The sequence below is a fragment of the Euprymna scolopes genome, chromosome 1 (assembly GCF_053919585.1).
Source record: "Euprymna scolopes isolate OS-2025 chromosome 1, ASM5391958v1, whole genome shotgun sequence".
Lineage (NCBI taxonomy): Eukaryota > Metazoa > Mollusca > Cephalopoda > Sepiida > Sepiolidae > Euprymna > Euprymna scolopes.
The window spans coordinates 15550452-15567317 of NC_136482.1; the positions used below are offsets into that span (position 1 = coordinate 15550452).

At 30.0% G+C, this 16866-nt stretch overlaps 1 protein-coding gene across 4 annotated transcripts in view; it reads left to right on the forward strand.

Annotated features, from left to right (window-relative positions):
• LOC145283682 (uncharacterized) overlaps positions 1 to 16866 on the forward strand; it is a 374028-nt gene that overhangs the window by 269947 nt on the left and 87215 nt on the right. For all 4 annotated transcript variants that reach the window (XM_080132735.1, XM_080132806.1, XM_080132938.1 and 1 more), the window contains one exon: positions 1517 to 1594. In XM_080132735.1, coding sequence (XP_079988861.1) covers positions 1517 to 1594 — 78 coding nt within the window. The remainder of the gene's footprint in view (positions 1 to 1516; positions 1595 to 16866) is intronic.

Below are 16866 nucleotides of genomic sequence, written 5' to 3' on the forward strand. Positions count from 1 at the left end.
ACAAATGCGGTTTGTTTTGTATCTGATAAAAATAGCTAAGGTGTCAAAATTAAAAAAAAATTTGAACTTGCCAGTTGTAAGTCAACTAAACATATTACTTTAACACACTCTCAAATATAAATTTATACGTTGAAGTTGTTTCATTTTACACGCCTTTGTATGCAGTCGTCGATAGCCCAAACGGTAAGAACAAGTAGTTAATAAAACATGTTAAAAAACACTTTGAAAAAGAGGTAAATCATATATATATATATATATATATATATATATATATATATATGTATGTAAAAATACAAATGTATACACACATGCATGTATATGATATGTGCGTGTATCTATGTGCGTTTATACTACATATGTATATATATATGCACATATCGATATATCTAGAAAAGTGAAAGTGTCTGTCTGTGTGTGTGTCTGTGTGTGTACATTTCGCTACGCAATAACACTGTCAATTTTTAGTCTACCTACTCGAAATTTCATATAAAGGGTACTGAGATTTGGGAAAATCTTTGTGATCGGTTTTCGACTAGACAGTTGCCTGTTATGGGGTGAAAGTTCAACGATTTGACCTTTGAGAACTCTACCCAACTCCTCCGACAATTTTGAGTCTAAACACTTGAAATTTTAGATATAGATTCCTTGGACATGGGTCTAACTTAATAACTCGATTTCATCCCAAAACAATAAATGTTAAGGGGTCATAATAGGGGTCAAAATTAAAAAAAATTGACCGCTCTTTTTTTTAGTTCAATATACACCTCCAAACACCCGGGCAACGCCGGGCTGAAATGCTAGTTTATATATATTTATCTCTACAATTCACGGTTTGCCTACTGCATGAATTATTGTTGCAACATCTGGGCTTGTGCATCTGCCACTAGTCTCCAGATAGGGTGAAAAAAAGAGTCACCAACCTAAGCGGTCTTGAAATATTAACTAAACACAACCATTGTCCCATCGTCGAAAGGTGACATCCTTGTGCCTGTTTTATAAGTATTTTAATAGCAAATGCTCTAACGAACTCCGAGTACTAGTAACCTCTCGACGACATTATCCTAGACAAACCCGACAAACGTCAAATCCCCCCCTGCACTGTAAAGATCCATAGATACCGTAAAGCCTTCTACTCGAATAGCTTTTTTCCTCGGACTGCGTCTCTCTGGAATTCCCTCCCGGGCCCCTTTTTCCCTGACTGTACTGACATACAGAAATTCAAGGGTAATGTAAACAGACATCTCGCTGCTGAACTCCCTACATAGTATCGCTGCAAGTTATTGCCCAATAAATAATATCCCTGCAAATTTGGTTCTAAATAGCAACCCTTCACGACTATGCAGCCCTGTGCTTTTTTTTTTTTTGAGTGAAATGTGATAAAAACAGTCACAGAATGTGTTCGGCGTGACTTTTTCGATTTCTACATTATATTCTTCTTTATTTCGTTTTTTGTTTCGTTCATTAGATCATTAACACCTTGCTTTTGCTAATGTCCCATTTTTTCTTCTTCTTCCAGGGTACACTCACCCGGCCGCATTAACAGGAGTAAGCAAATCGAACTTCGATACCTCGCACTCACAGTGGCGGTCTCAAGGTGAGTCACACGTTTATCTATGACTAATCTACAATGCTATTGAGTCGGGAATTTGTTTTGAAAAACATATCTTGTCTTCTCTTATCTGTTTGATATCTCAATTTCTACGGTTATAGTAAAGAAACTTTGTATGTGTGTGTGTGTATGTGTGTGTATGTGTGTGTGTGTGTCTGTGTGTCTGTGTGTGCGTGTGTGTGTGCGTGAGTGTGTGGGTGTGAGTTTGTTTTCTATAGACTCGGAAACAGGTGGGCTGATTTATTGGAAATTTCACATGAAGGTACTTGATGTGTCTGGGAGTGTTCTGTATCGGGATGCAAGGTTTTATACAGAAATGCGTCTGATAATCATCGAAAATCGATAATCGAAAATCGATAATCGAAAATCGATAATCGAAAAATCCTATTTATGAAAAAAGTCCGATGTTTCCTAATGTTTACACTGCTATACACCCTAATATCACAAGTGTATTTGAAAAGTTTTATCACCGCACAAGCAGAAAGACTCAGCCTATAAAATCAACCGTATATTCTTTTATAAGACAGGGGCGTGTTCGAAGTGAATGTTTCTTTTAAAAGCACAACTGAATTATGATACTTGACTTTTGTACGTTTAACTTTGATTCAAGTGATTATGTAGAAATAATTTCATAAAATCAAGAGTTGGTTGTTTGATAAGACAGACTTCAAATAGATATTTTTGTTTAGATCACAATTGAACCATAATACTTGGCTTTTGCATTTTAAACTGTAAGTGAGGCCATTATTTACAGGATATTTTATACAATTAACAGTAGATTCTCTACAGCGCAATGTAGACTACACTGTAGTGTATACTAAGTCACTTCAGGAAACTGTGTGTAGCTTTCTGCCGACAAACCGTAAGGGGGTCTCTAACAAGAACAGGTAGTCAATCGATTAGATTAAAAAATGGCGATTCTCCACCGATTTTGATTACAATTTAATCCCGAACATCGTCGAGTCCTATTTCTAGATTACTATAGCATAGAATTATCTCATAAAGGTGACAGTGTCTAAGTGGTAAACGACACGGACTCAAAATCTAAGTGAAGTTCTAACCCAATTTGTTTTTCAGAAATATTTTCATCAAACCAAAATGTAAACGTCCTTGAAAGGATACGAACAAAGCAAAGTAATTTCATTGTCCACCCCGTCACCGTAATATGAAGTGCATTTTTTGATTTTTCTTATAAAGATTTGGTCTATTGCGACATTTATACTCTGGCCGATGAGTCGTCCTATCTGTTGTAGAGTTTCGTTTATTTACTTCCTCTGTAGGAGCTTAGACACAAGGTTAAGTGTGGATTCGATAGACGTGTTTCTGTAGAACGAACTGAATCGAACTCTGCACGCTAAGTCGATAACGACAGAGCCGACATCATCCCATTTATTGTGAAAACATTTCCTTACAAATGTTCTCTTCTGCTGTCTTTGTTAAGAAAAAGAAACTTTCCATTTTTACTAGTTTAGATATTAGTTATTAATATTTCACCTCCCTCGGAGAAAAATTAATGAATTAAAAAAAAATGAAATATGCCGCTTTTTTTATTTCCTAAATTAGGTTTTTATACTCTGGAGGAATTTTTAAAACAAGTAAATAATACGTAATTATATATTTTTCCATATCAATTTATATATTTTTTCTTTAATTATATATATTTTTTATATTTGATTAATATTTTTATATTTAATTATACATTTTTAATATTTAATTATATATTTTTTCATATTTAATTATATATGTTTTATATTTTATTATATGTTTTCCCCTACAAAATTATATATTTTCCATATTTAATTATATATGTTGCAAATAAAATAATAAATATTTCTATATTTAATTATATATTTTGTCATATTTAATTATATATTTTGTCATATTTAATTATATATTTTGTCATATTTAATTATATATGTTTTATAGTTAATAATATTTTTTCCATATTTAATCATATATTTTTTTGTATTTAATTATATATGTTTCATATTTTATTATATATTTTTCCATATTTATTTACATATTTTACATATTTAATTACACATGTGGTCGGGTTTCGATCCTGGCTTGAGGTGGTTTCCTGTCTAGCCGCATTGATGAGCTGTGATACAGCGAAACAGTACTGTATGTTGATGACTCTCTCTCTCTCTCTCTCTCTCTCTCTCTCTCTCTCTCTCTCTCTATATATATATATATATATAGTCATCAACCTACAGTACTGTTTTGTTGTATCAAAACTCATTAGTGCGGCTAGACAACTACTTTAAGCCAAGATCGAAACTAAACCGCTCAAACGCGAGTCGAGACTTCTAACCGTTATGCTATTCAGTTTCTTCAGGTAATGAATTAACAAAGTTTTGACATCATCCAAACCCCTTAGCTCGATTTGTTTACACAAAGATCATTGCTTAATACGCTAATGCCAGTTGGTATATCACTTCCCAATATGCTCAACTAAGATAGGGAGCAGATGTTAATCAAAACAAACATCAGTGTTTTTAAAATAAAGTTAACAACTCTTAGTTGTATTCTGTTACAAATTCATTTATTTAAACACACACATCATATTCAACTTATGTGTGTACATTTTTAACGTCTGATCACGCTTGAGACCTGGTTTACTTAATATCAATTGAAATGAATAGAAAAAAAGATTTATTAATCTCTAAGATTTCAAAAGTAATTTTTTCTGTTAGTTTCTGACTGGGTTAAAATTGAAGGCATGAAGCAGTTGGATTTTGCAACACACACACACACAGTCACACACACACACACACGAACACACACACAAACACAAACACACAAACACACAAACACACAAACACACACACAAACACACACACAAACACACACACACAGTCAGACACAAACACACACAAACAAACACACACACACACAAATAATTCTGGATTACATATAGTACTGATCCTCCAGCATTCTTTCGTTTTATCGAGTTAATTGTTTTACTGGATTATCTACATTCAATTTAATAATCCGTATTCATCAACACACACCAAATTACTAGTTTTCTCATCTCTTAATTAACTGGGATGACTTGAACCATCATGTTTTCGTAAAAAGTTTTTCTTTAAAATGGGAGTTTGAAAAGTTATTTTTTCCTCTGCTGATACATACATACATACATATATATATATATATATATATATATACATATGTACATATGTGTATGTATATATACATATGTACATATGTGTATGTATATATATATGTATGTATATATATATATGTATGTATATATGTATATATATATATATATATATATATATATATATATATATATATATATATATATATATATATATAAACCTCTGGCCTTAATGGACAGGAAGGTTAAACTTGCTGCTATTGATCTGTAATAACAGCAATGGGAGACTTGATTCCAAACATTTCTCATATGTTATATCTCCTCTCTTTTGGAAATAGGGTACGATTATGAATATCTCCAGTATCAAATATTCTTTATACACTATGAAATTTACTTTATGTTTGAAAACGAAAGAGGGGAGATATAGCATATGAGAAAGATTTGGAATCAATTGGTATTATTTCAGATGATTTTACACCATAGCAGAAAGTTTTGGTCTCTCCTTTTCAAGGCCAGAGGCGTTGGGAAAATATCAGATATTTTGTAATTCATATGCAAAACTAAGAAAAAAAATTGATTATGATTGTAAAAAATACCACAAAATAGGCTCTGGATGATGAGTGATCCCCTTAATGTGCGAACTTTGGGGCAAATGTCACATAACTCACTACACTTTTGAACGAGATTTCGTTTTTTAAATTATGCTCAATAGTAGCTGTTGAGATTTAGAAATCATGAAATTGTCAAAAACGTGGTGTATCAATCTATCAATTTATCTATCTATCTCTATCTGTCTGTCTGTCTTTCTCTCTCTCTCCCTCTCTCTATACATATATATAGTGGCCTGGGAAGGCTACGAAGGAGACAACTGAATCAGCAAAACTGCTTGCCAGGACACTCTATTAGTCATCGTGCGAAAGAGAAGTACATAAAATGTTTTAAATACTACTACTACTACTACTACTACTACTACTACTACTACTACTACTACTACTACTACTACTACTACTAATAATAATAATAATAATAATAATAATGATAATAATAATAGAATAAAAACCACAAAGACTTTCGCTGAGGAGGACTACTATTGACTGTAACCAGTTATACGGACCTGTATTACAAAGAAGGGGTTGCAAAAATGGGTTGTGGTGTGAGGACAGATATAAACTGAACTAGAGAGAAGGAGAATTTTAAGATATAATCTTAAAAAGATAAGATACAAGTTAGAAAAGCATTTCATCCAAGGCTTGAAAATTGTTAAACAAAATGTTTTTACTATAGGCTATAAAAATAAAGGTACAAGATTCAATTATAAATTTATTTATCTTCAAAGTTCACTTTTATAAATTTTACAAAGTAAGGTATAAAAATTTAATTTAAATTGAATCAAAAAATTACCTTGAATTTATGTTATGTAATGTACATTTTGTTGCAATTTAAAAACCTTATTTTTCATCTAGCAATTAATGATATAGATATAAAATTTTCAATTACTTTTTAAAAGTTTAATAATTTTCATGCCTGGATGAAATGCTTTTCTAACTTTTTATACAAATGGAGGAAAATTTGGGCATTTATATTATTGGTTTGAACATATAGTTTTTAACGAATTTTCATAAAAATTTAACCATAGAATAGTATTATAATCTTCAATATGCCTACATATTTTCATGTAGTTTTGTTCCATAGAGCCAATGATATGATCATTTCAATATTCAATTTGTCTACAAGTATCTATCTATCTATCTATCTATCTATCTATCTATCTATCTCAGAATTTAACAAATGAAGGCTCGTTGGAAAGCTAAGTACATAAATTATTTAGTAGGCTATGTGACATTTGCATTTAAGGTCGCACGTCAATCATCCAGAGCCTGTTTTGGGCACTTTTTACTGCCATAAAATGTTTCGATCATAGTCAGTTGTCTTTTTAGTTTTGCATATGAATTATTTGGTAAATCTTCTTCTTCTTCTTCTTCTTCTTCTTCTTCTTCTTCTTCTTCCGACCCTAAAAAATCCATTAAAATTACCACTATTGTACGTTTTTGAGTTCTGAAAACGAAAATCATGTTTAAAATTTCAGGAAACTAGTAGTTTCCAAAATATGAAGAAATTATAGTTTCAAAAATTATTGGATGTATATATGTATATGTGTATATATATGTAAATGTATTTAAATATGTATATCTATATATGTGTTGTAATGTAAAATTTTTTAAAAAAATCTGAACTTCAATGCCATTTTATAAATCACACTTTTAAACCACTGTACATTTATTTTAGCCACGTACTTAACACTTTGTAAACATGTTTTTTTACACACGAACTTCACTTTTTCACTTTTCTTTTAGTAATTTAAATGTAATTTGAACTGAAGCATATAAAACCATCTAGATTTATAAGGAAACAGTAATAAAACAAAACTGCCCGAAGACGACTGAAGAAAATAAGTTGAAAGTACTTGCCCCCCCCCAAATAAACAGATGGACGAAAACTTATATATATATATATATATATATATATATATATATATATATATATATATATACATATATTATAGAACTTTCTTACACACTCTCTCTCTTTCTCATTCTCATTCACTCTCTGTCTCTGTCTGTCTGTATGTCTCTCTCTCTCTCATTATATATATATATATATATATATATATATATATATATATATATAAGTGAAAGTGTCTCTGTGTGTGTCTGTCTGTCTGTGTACATTTCCCTACACAATATCTCTGTCAATTTTCAGTCTACAGACTCGAAATTTAATATACAAGGTACTGAGATTCGGGAAAATCTTTGCAATCGGTTTTCGGGCAGAAATTTGGCTGTTAAGAAGTCAAAGTTCAACGATTTGACCTTTGAAAACTCTACAAAACTCATCCGCCAATTTTGGGTCTAAACACTTGATATTTTAGATATAGGTTCCTTGGACATGGCTCTAACTTAAGAACTTGATTTGAGTCCAAAACAAACCGTTTTATTTTTGCTCAACATCCACCTCCAAACCCCTGGGCAACGCTGGGCCTGAAATGCTAGTATATATATATATATATATATATATATATATATATATATATATATATATATATATATATATATATATATATATATATAAAGGGGGAGACTGTCACAAATAGGTGTAGTGTAAACACAACTACTAATGGCGCTTTGTACACAATATCATTTGTTGGATAATAAGTAAATTGGCCTTGCCACAGAGAAATCATCAAATTTCTTCGCCTGATCTTGTCCGGCGTAAAAGAGGTACTGTTCCATCAGTTGCAGCAAACTGACTTCACACATCTTTTGTAACTAGATGTTTTTGTGAACAAGCAATCGTCCAACATAATGGAAAGGACAGAATCACGAATTAGATCAGGTGTAATTAAAAAAAAAAAAGGTGCTCCAGACGGACTAAAAAAACGATCTATTGTTTTAATGAAATTAAAGTTTCCGTTTCTAAATCTTTCCACACGACGTTTAAATGCGGACGATTCAATTGAGAATTGCCCGTCTGTACATCATAATTGTGTTGAGTGAGAACGCGTTAAATGGGTTGAGAAAATAGTAGAATAAGAAAAGAAAAAGAGATATATAGGTAGAGAAAGAAAGCGAGAGGGGGAGAAGTAAGAGAGAGAGAGAGAGAGAGAGAGAGAGATAGAGGAGGAGTGCCTATTGCCTTCCAATGAAAATATAAACGTAATTGAAGTCAACCGGAAGTGATGTCGACGCGGCTAGACATTGCGAATGCCACTTTAGGCCTCGTCGTTGTCGTTGGTGGTAGCGATGTTCTTGTTCACTTATCGGAAGTAATGAACAAATCAGTTGCTACTAATGCAAGCAAATTAAATTTGCTAAACGAACTTGGAATTTCAGCGGAGATAAACAATTTTTCGTTCTTTTCTCTTGTTGTTGATTATTGCCGATTGCAGAACGCAAGTTTAAAAAGAAATCTTTATCAGTCCCCTGTTTCATTTAATTTCTTTCAGACTTCATTAGCCTTCAATTGGATTTTCTTTAAGTCGCAGATAAAAGAATTATTTTTTCTCATTTAAAGCCACTTGGATTTCATCCGAACAAAACAAAGCTAAACATAGGATAACATGTTTATTCATATAATTACGAAGTAATCTAGAGTAATCTCCCCTTGTTTTATTGTTACCTCCATTTTGGATAATCACTTAGTTTAGTATGATAAATATAAAATTTCACAACACCTTTATTTGTTCCTATTTACTTGTCTGCCTGCGAAGACAGAGCTAGACACAAGGCCTGTTCACTAAAAAGGGGGACTCTGGATGGGAACAAAAATAAAAAAAAATGTCTCAGTCTAGAAGGATGTCTCATTCACTGACTGGGGCAGAAAAAGTGGAGTGTAGTACCAGAACAGATACTACACTTTATCTTAGTCAAAAGACCACAACCCGTTTATCTGTTATTCTGAGGAGAAAACAATTTTCTGTTTTTTTTTGTTCTTTTGTTTTTTTTTGCTCACATGTTCATTACAAGATTTTTAAGCATATGTAATAAAAACTAGGGCTAAGACAACAGAATAATTTTTCACCTTTTTGACACTCAAGTATATATCCGACACAGTAAGACACAGCCAATCAACCGAGAACCACGTCAGTTTATATAAAAACATAGAAGATATCAACGGATATATACTCAAGAATCAAAACAATGAAAAGAATATGCTGTTGCCACAGCCCTAGTGATAAGTAATCAAAAGTAATAGCATTATTTTGGTTAAAAACAAACAAACTATAAAATCTAGCTACAAGTGTAGAAGTTTGATCAAACAACAGACCTGAATGCGACGTTATTATGTAAAAATGTACACCATCATCATTTGGCATGGCATCAATTGAAATGAATGGCTATTGTCTTGGGGAAGCCTCATGTTTTGACAAGCTTCTGGGCTTGACTTTTACTCCTAATCTGAAATGAAACACGTACATCAAATCTGTTGCCAAGGCTGCTGGGAAAATGGTGGGACCCTTCTATCGATCCAGTAGATATCTTACTGCTGACGCAATTCTCTATCTATGTAAGAGCCACGTACGTCCAAGGATGGAGTACTGTTGCCACATCTGGACAGGAGCTGCTAGAAAGGACATATCCTGTCTTGATAGAGTTCAAAATAGACTTCGTAGCCTCGTAGGAGATGTCCTTTTCTCTTCCCTGCAACCTCTATCTCACAGAAGAGATGTTGCGAGTTTGTCTCTGCTTTATCGTTATTTGCATGGCAAGTGCTCGATTGAGATTCAATCTTTGGTCCCCCCTCGCCAAACTTTCACAAGAAACACTCGTGTAGCTGAAAACACTATCAATAATTCCCCCACTCTTTATCTGTGCCCAAACCTAAACGTAGATTCCATGAACAAAACACCTTTCTTAGAAGTGCACGGCTGTAGAACTGTCTTCCGTTTTCCTGCTTTCCAGCTGATTACAATCTGATTGTCTCAAAGTCCAACGTAAACAAGTTATTGATGAGTCGTTCCACTTAAGTTAAATTTACCGAATTTCCATTACTAACAATTACTATATTGTCCAATTGACTACTGTACACTCTTAACCCTTATCCTTGAGTGATCTATGGGCCTGGATAAGTGGTGATTCCTATCTACAAAAAAAACACCATTTCACAAATACATTTTCATCATGAAAACACTTTTATAAACTTTTGTTACATCAATTCTCAAATATACTATTTGTTCAAAGGAAATCTACACTAAAGAAGTAACCCCATTTGCATACTTCATTAAAGAAAATTTATTTTCATAATTAGCTCCATGTTATTAATGGATATTAGTGACAAAATTGTTTTGATTGTTCTGTTCAGAAATATTGTTTTAAGTTGATTTATTTGATTTATTTTTAGTTAAATTATATATAATTTATTTATTATTATTATAGATACATCAGATAAATTATATATAAGTTACTTATTATTATTATTATTATTATTATTATTATTATTATTATACATCAGTTTATAAAACGGAAGTAAAAGTTATTTATTAAAATAATGAGTATTATTTTCTCTTTATGTTATGACAGTTGTTTCTCCTTTATGCAATGAAAGTTATTTCCCGTTTGATTTTCATAGATGAAGGTAGATGTGTTTTATGCTTCTATAAATTCAACGTGCGGTTCACGTTTAGGAAAACCGTAACAAGTTAGGATATTCGATATATTTTAAATAGTACTTGACTAAGCCCCTCCTTCGGCAATATATTTCAACCTGGCAACACCGGGTATATAAAGCTAGTATATAATAAATATTTCAATTTGAAATAAATGTAACGTTGCAATTTATTGCCAATTCGCGTTTAGTAAAAATGGCGATTTTATAAACTGATCAGGACGTATAGATACAATTATCAAATCGTTTTTAAATAGAAGGTAGCTAGAATCTAATTTTCAAGTTCATTTTTTATATATCTCATTTAAATGTAGGCAGGTGGCTACAGAGATAGTAAAAAACTAACGAGAATTTGAGCATTGCTTATGCATACTATTTAAATGTATATATTAAATTCAATAAATTTTCATTTGCGCGAACGAACAAAGTCTATTGATATATTATAGCCTTGGGGGACAAACTAAAACTGATGTATCATTTACGTATTGAATTTCATACATGATACATTTTTATTCAAACACACACACACACACACACACACACACACATATATATATATATATATATATATATATATATATATATATATATATATAATTGCTTCATTTATTCACCAAAATGAATATACGAAGATATAATTCTCACGAGAATGAAAAGCGGAATAATCGGTTTAGCATAATTGCCATATATATTTCCATAACTATATATATATATATATATATATATATATATATATATATATATATATATATATATATATAGAGAGAGAGAGAGAGAGAGAGAGAGAGAGAGGAGAGAGAAGGGGAGAGAGAATAAATCATAAAAAAGTTATACTGCTCTGTAATTACATTGAACTTCTTAAGTAAGGATTGGTATATATTATGAGAAAATATATTTCTACTGAAATATATATATATATATATATATATATATATATATATATATATATGCATATATATATATATATATATATATATATATATGTGTGTGACTGTGTCTATGTGTGAGAAAAATGGTTTCTACCAAACTACTCTGTAAAAATTGGCTTACTTGAACCTTGATGTACAGAAGAGTCAAACCCGTGGGACAAATTCGATTTGGTATTTAGTCGGTAAAAGTAGCTGTTATAAACTATTGGAACGTGGAAGGCGTAAGTGAACTTAACGTGCTTCTATTCGCATGTGCAAATATACATTTATATATTAAACAGCCGTAATTTTTACGTTATATGAGAACGAATAATGCTTTAGGGCTATATGTTTTGGTTGTAATTCTAACCAATGGAATCCGGGTCATATACATATTATTACACATTTGAAATCACTAATATATGTTAGGTATAATATTATAATCAGTAGATAATTGGCTGAATGATATCTAATCCGAAATCTGCGTAAATAAAATATATTATATTTCAGCACAGTTTATGATCGAGCAACACCGGGCGGCCTGCGAGTTATTATCTATACTCCTATGAAATTGGGTAATTTTTTGAGTGTATTAAAATTCATAATAAACAGCCATTTAAAAAGAAAATAGAACTTTGTTATGTATAGGTCATTGAATTACATTCATCTTCAAAAGCTCTATCGTATTTGCATTTAAAAAACATTCTTTTATTATATTTTCACCCCAATCAAGGCATATTGCCACTTTGTTGTAGGGGGCTACTATCTGGGACATGGGCATCAGGGGTACTGTGTAGGGAATTGGGCAGCACTATGTCGGTTCACGTTGCACTTGAACTTCTGCATGTCAGTACAGTTAAGGAAGCAGGGACTCGGCAGGGAATTCCAAAGTTTAGCTGTCCTGGGGAAGAAACTACTAGAGTAGAAGGCTCTCTTAAATCTAGGGATCTCTACTGTGAAGGGGTGGGATTTAGCTGCTTGTCGGGTTTGTCGGGGTTATTTACGTCGAGGGGACACAAGTGCTTGCAGTTCGTCAGAGCATTCACCGTTAAAGTACTTGTAGAAAAGGCAGAGGGATGCAATATTTCGTCGATGGGACAGGGCTGAAGTTTAAATGACAGTTCAGGACCTATAAGATTGGCGATTCTCTTTTGAACCTTGTCTAGAAGCGAGAGACTAGTGGTAGATGCACCGGCCCAAATATGACAAAAAAATTCTATACATGGGCGTATGGTGGCCTTATAGAGGTATAGAATACTTTCAGGAGTTAGTATTTTTCTAGCACAGTAGAGAGAACCTACCTTCTTCGCAGCGGTCCTGGCGATACTCTCGATGTAATTTTCCAACTCATGTTTCCTGAGAGCGTTAGGCCGAGGAATTTAAAGGATGTACTTTCAGATAAAGAGTCATTGGCCATTGCTATTGGTGGTAGAGAAGGTTTCTTGTAATTATTGAAGGAAACCAATTTAGTCTTGGCAGCATTGAATGTGACCATCCATTTATGTCGCCATTCCACTACGGATCGGAGGTCATCCTCTAGTGTTGTGCCATTTCTTTAGATATGTGTTCATTTGTTTTCCTGTCGTGTCTGCTATAGAGTGTGGTGTCATCAGCATATATACCCATCTCAGAGGCAACTTTGTCAGGGAGGTCTTTTATGAATATTAGGAATAACAGAGGTCCCAGGATTGACCCTGAGGCACTCCCGCATTTATGTCATATTGTTTGGATTTACGACCGTCGAGGACAACCTGGATTTTTCTCTTATCTAAGAATGATTTAATTATGTTAAGTATTTTTCCAGTGATACCATATGATCTTATTTTCCTGAGAAGAACTTCATGCCATACCCTGCCTTAGATATATCTAGAGCTACCGCTCTACCCTCCCCCGCTTTGTCCAGTGACTGGTATATACGTTCTGAGATTACAGTTAGGATGTCTGCTGTTGAACGGTCTTGTCTAAATCCTTATTATATACTTTTAAACATTCATTTTAATTATATCCCTATAAGTTTTTTCGGTTTTCTAGGATCAAATACGCATCGAGTCTACTTTTATTGTAAAACACAGCAATGCAATTCTAAAGAGAGTTCTATTTTTCCAAGGGAGAGAAACGTGCAACGTGGCGAATTTATGAATAATCAGTTTCTGATCTCTCGAAAAGACTAAATCAAATAAAGTGTCAATATAATTATTAATAAATAAATATTCTCACATAAACATGTTTCTCGTTTTTCTGTTGCGCTCATCAGTACGATATTACATAACGGTCAAAGATCCAAACCTTTAATTTACTTATTATGAACCCTAATCTCGTAACGGTTAACAAGTGCGTAAATGTGTGTGTATGCATTATCTATTATATATAAATATATATATATATATATATATATATATATATATATATATATATATAAGTGAACGTGTCTGTGTGTCTGTGTCTGTCTGCATACATTTTCCCACGCAATAACTCTCTCAATTTTTAGTCTACAGACTCAAAATTTGATATACAGGGTACTGAAATGTGGGAAAGTCTATGTGATCCATTTTCGGCCATATATATATATATATATATATATATATATATATATATATATATATATATATATATATATATATATATATCACCTTTATTGAAGACATTTATGTTTGAAATCTCAGCGATTATTGATCGGAATTTAACAAATGAATCTCGTTGGAAGGTAATGATATGAGTTGTGTATGCGTTATGTTACAATATCCTTTAAGGTCGAACAGTCAAGGAGTAATCTAGGGGATCATCTATTTTGGGCACTTTTTAGCGTCATAAAATGTTTTAATCACAGTCATTTGTTTTCCTAGTTTTGCATATGAATTACAAAATGTCTGATATTTTCTTAAAATCTTTGGATTTGATGGGGGGGGGGGAGACAGCAAAACTTGCTGCTATGGTTTCAAATGATCTAATATAAAAGCAAGGGGAGGCTTGATCCCAAATATTTCCCGTATGTAATCTGGAGATATTCATAATCGTACACTATTTCCAAATATTATAAATCAAGTCGCCTCTTAATGTAATTTCAGGCCATTTAAAACAATAGCAGCAAGTTTTAGTCCCCCCACCATATATATATATATATATATATATATATATATATATATATATATATGAATATATATATATATATGAATATATATATATATATGTGACTATATATATATGAATATATATATATATATATGAATATATATATATATATATATATGAATATATATATGAATATATATATATGGATATATATATATGAATATATATTTATGAATATATATATATGAATATATATATATGAATATATATAGATATATTAATATATATATGAATATATATATATCAATATATATAGATATATTAATATATATATGAATATATATATATATATATATATGAATATATATATATGACTATATATATATGAATATATATATATGACTATATATATATATGAATATATATATATGAATATATATATATATATGAATACATATATACGTGTATTAATATATATATATACATGAATATATATATGAATATATATATATGACTATATATATGCACATATATATTAATGAACACACACATATATATATATATATATATGAACATATATACATATGTGTGTGCATATGAACATATATATATATGAATATGTATATATTAATACATATACATATGTATATATATATTTATACATATATATATGAATGCATATATATATATGAATACATATATATATGAATATATATATATATGAATATATATATATGAATATATATATGAATATATATATATATATGAATATATATATATGAATATATATAAATATATATATGAATAATTATATATATCAATATATATATATGAATAAATATATATGAATATATATATAAATATATATATATATATGAATATATATATGAATATATATATATATATATATGAATATATATATATATAGATATATATATGAATATATATATATGAATATATATACATGGATATATATATGAATATATATATGAATATAAGTATATTAATATATATATCTATGAATATATATCTATGAATATATATATATATGAATATATATATATGAATATATATATATATTTATGAATATATATTTTTTAAATATATATATATATGAATATATATATATGAATATTTATATATATAAATGAATATTTATATATATATATGAATATTTATATATACATATGAATATATATATATAGATATGAATATATATATTTATTCATCTATATATATGAATATATATATATATATATATAGATGTTTAAATATGAATATATATATATGAATATATATATATATCAATATATATATACACGTGTATATATACGTATATATATATGGATATATATATATATATTAATATATATATATATGGATATATATATATATGAATATAGATATGTATATGAATATATATACATATATATATACATATATGTACATATGTTGATATGTTTGAATATATATATATATATATATATATATATATATATATATATATATATATATATATGAATATATGTATATATAATGTGGTAGACATTAAGCCACGGACAATAATTTTTACATACAGTATTTAAAAAAAAACAAAGTTTCCTCATCACAAAAGTATTGGAAATGGTTTTTTATATATGTAAAAGACACCATAAATAAACATAGCTTTAAAAGTAAGGCAGATGTATCTGGAAAAAAATTAAAATAAAAGGTATGTACTTACTGGATAAGCAAATAAGTATGGGTTAAAGATAGAAATAAAATAGAATAAATTTATTAATCTGAAATTGGTTTAAATATAATATTATAATAATATATTTCTAATAAAATTCATAGACACACACATATACATATACATATATATATATATATACATATATACATATATATATATATATTTACTTTTTAGTTATTAGCCTCTTGAAATCAGCAATTTTGGTCAAATTATACGGATTTATTATTTTAAATTATCAATCACATTACTGAATATTAAATTAGCTCTAGGATATTTA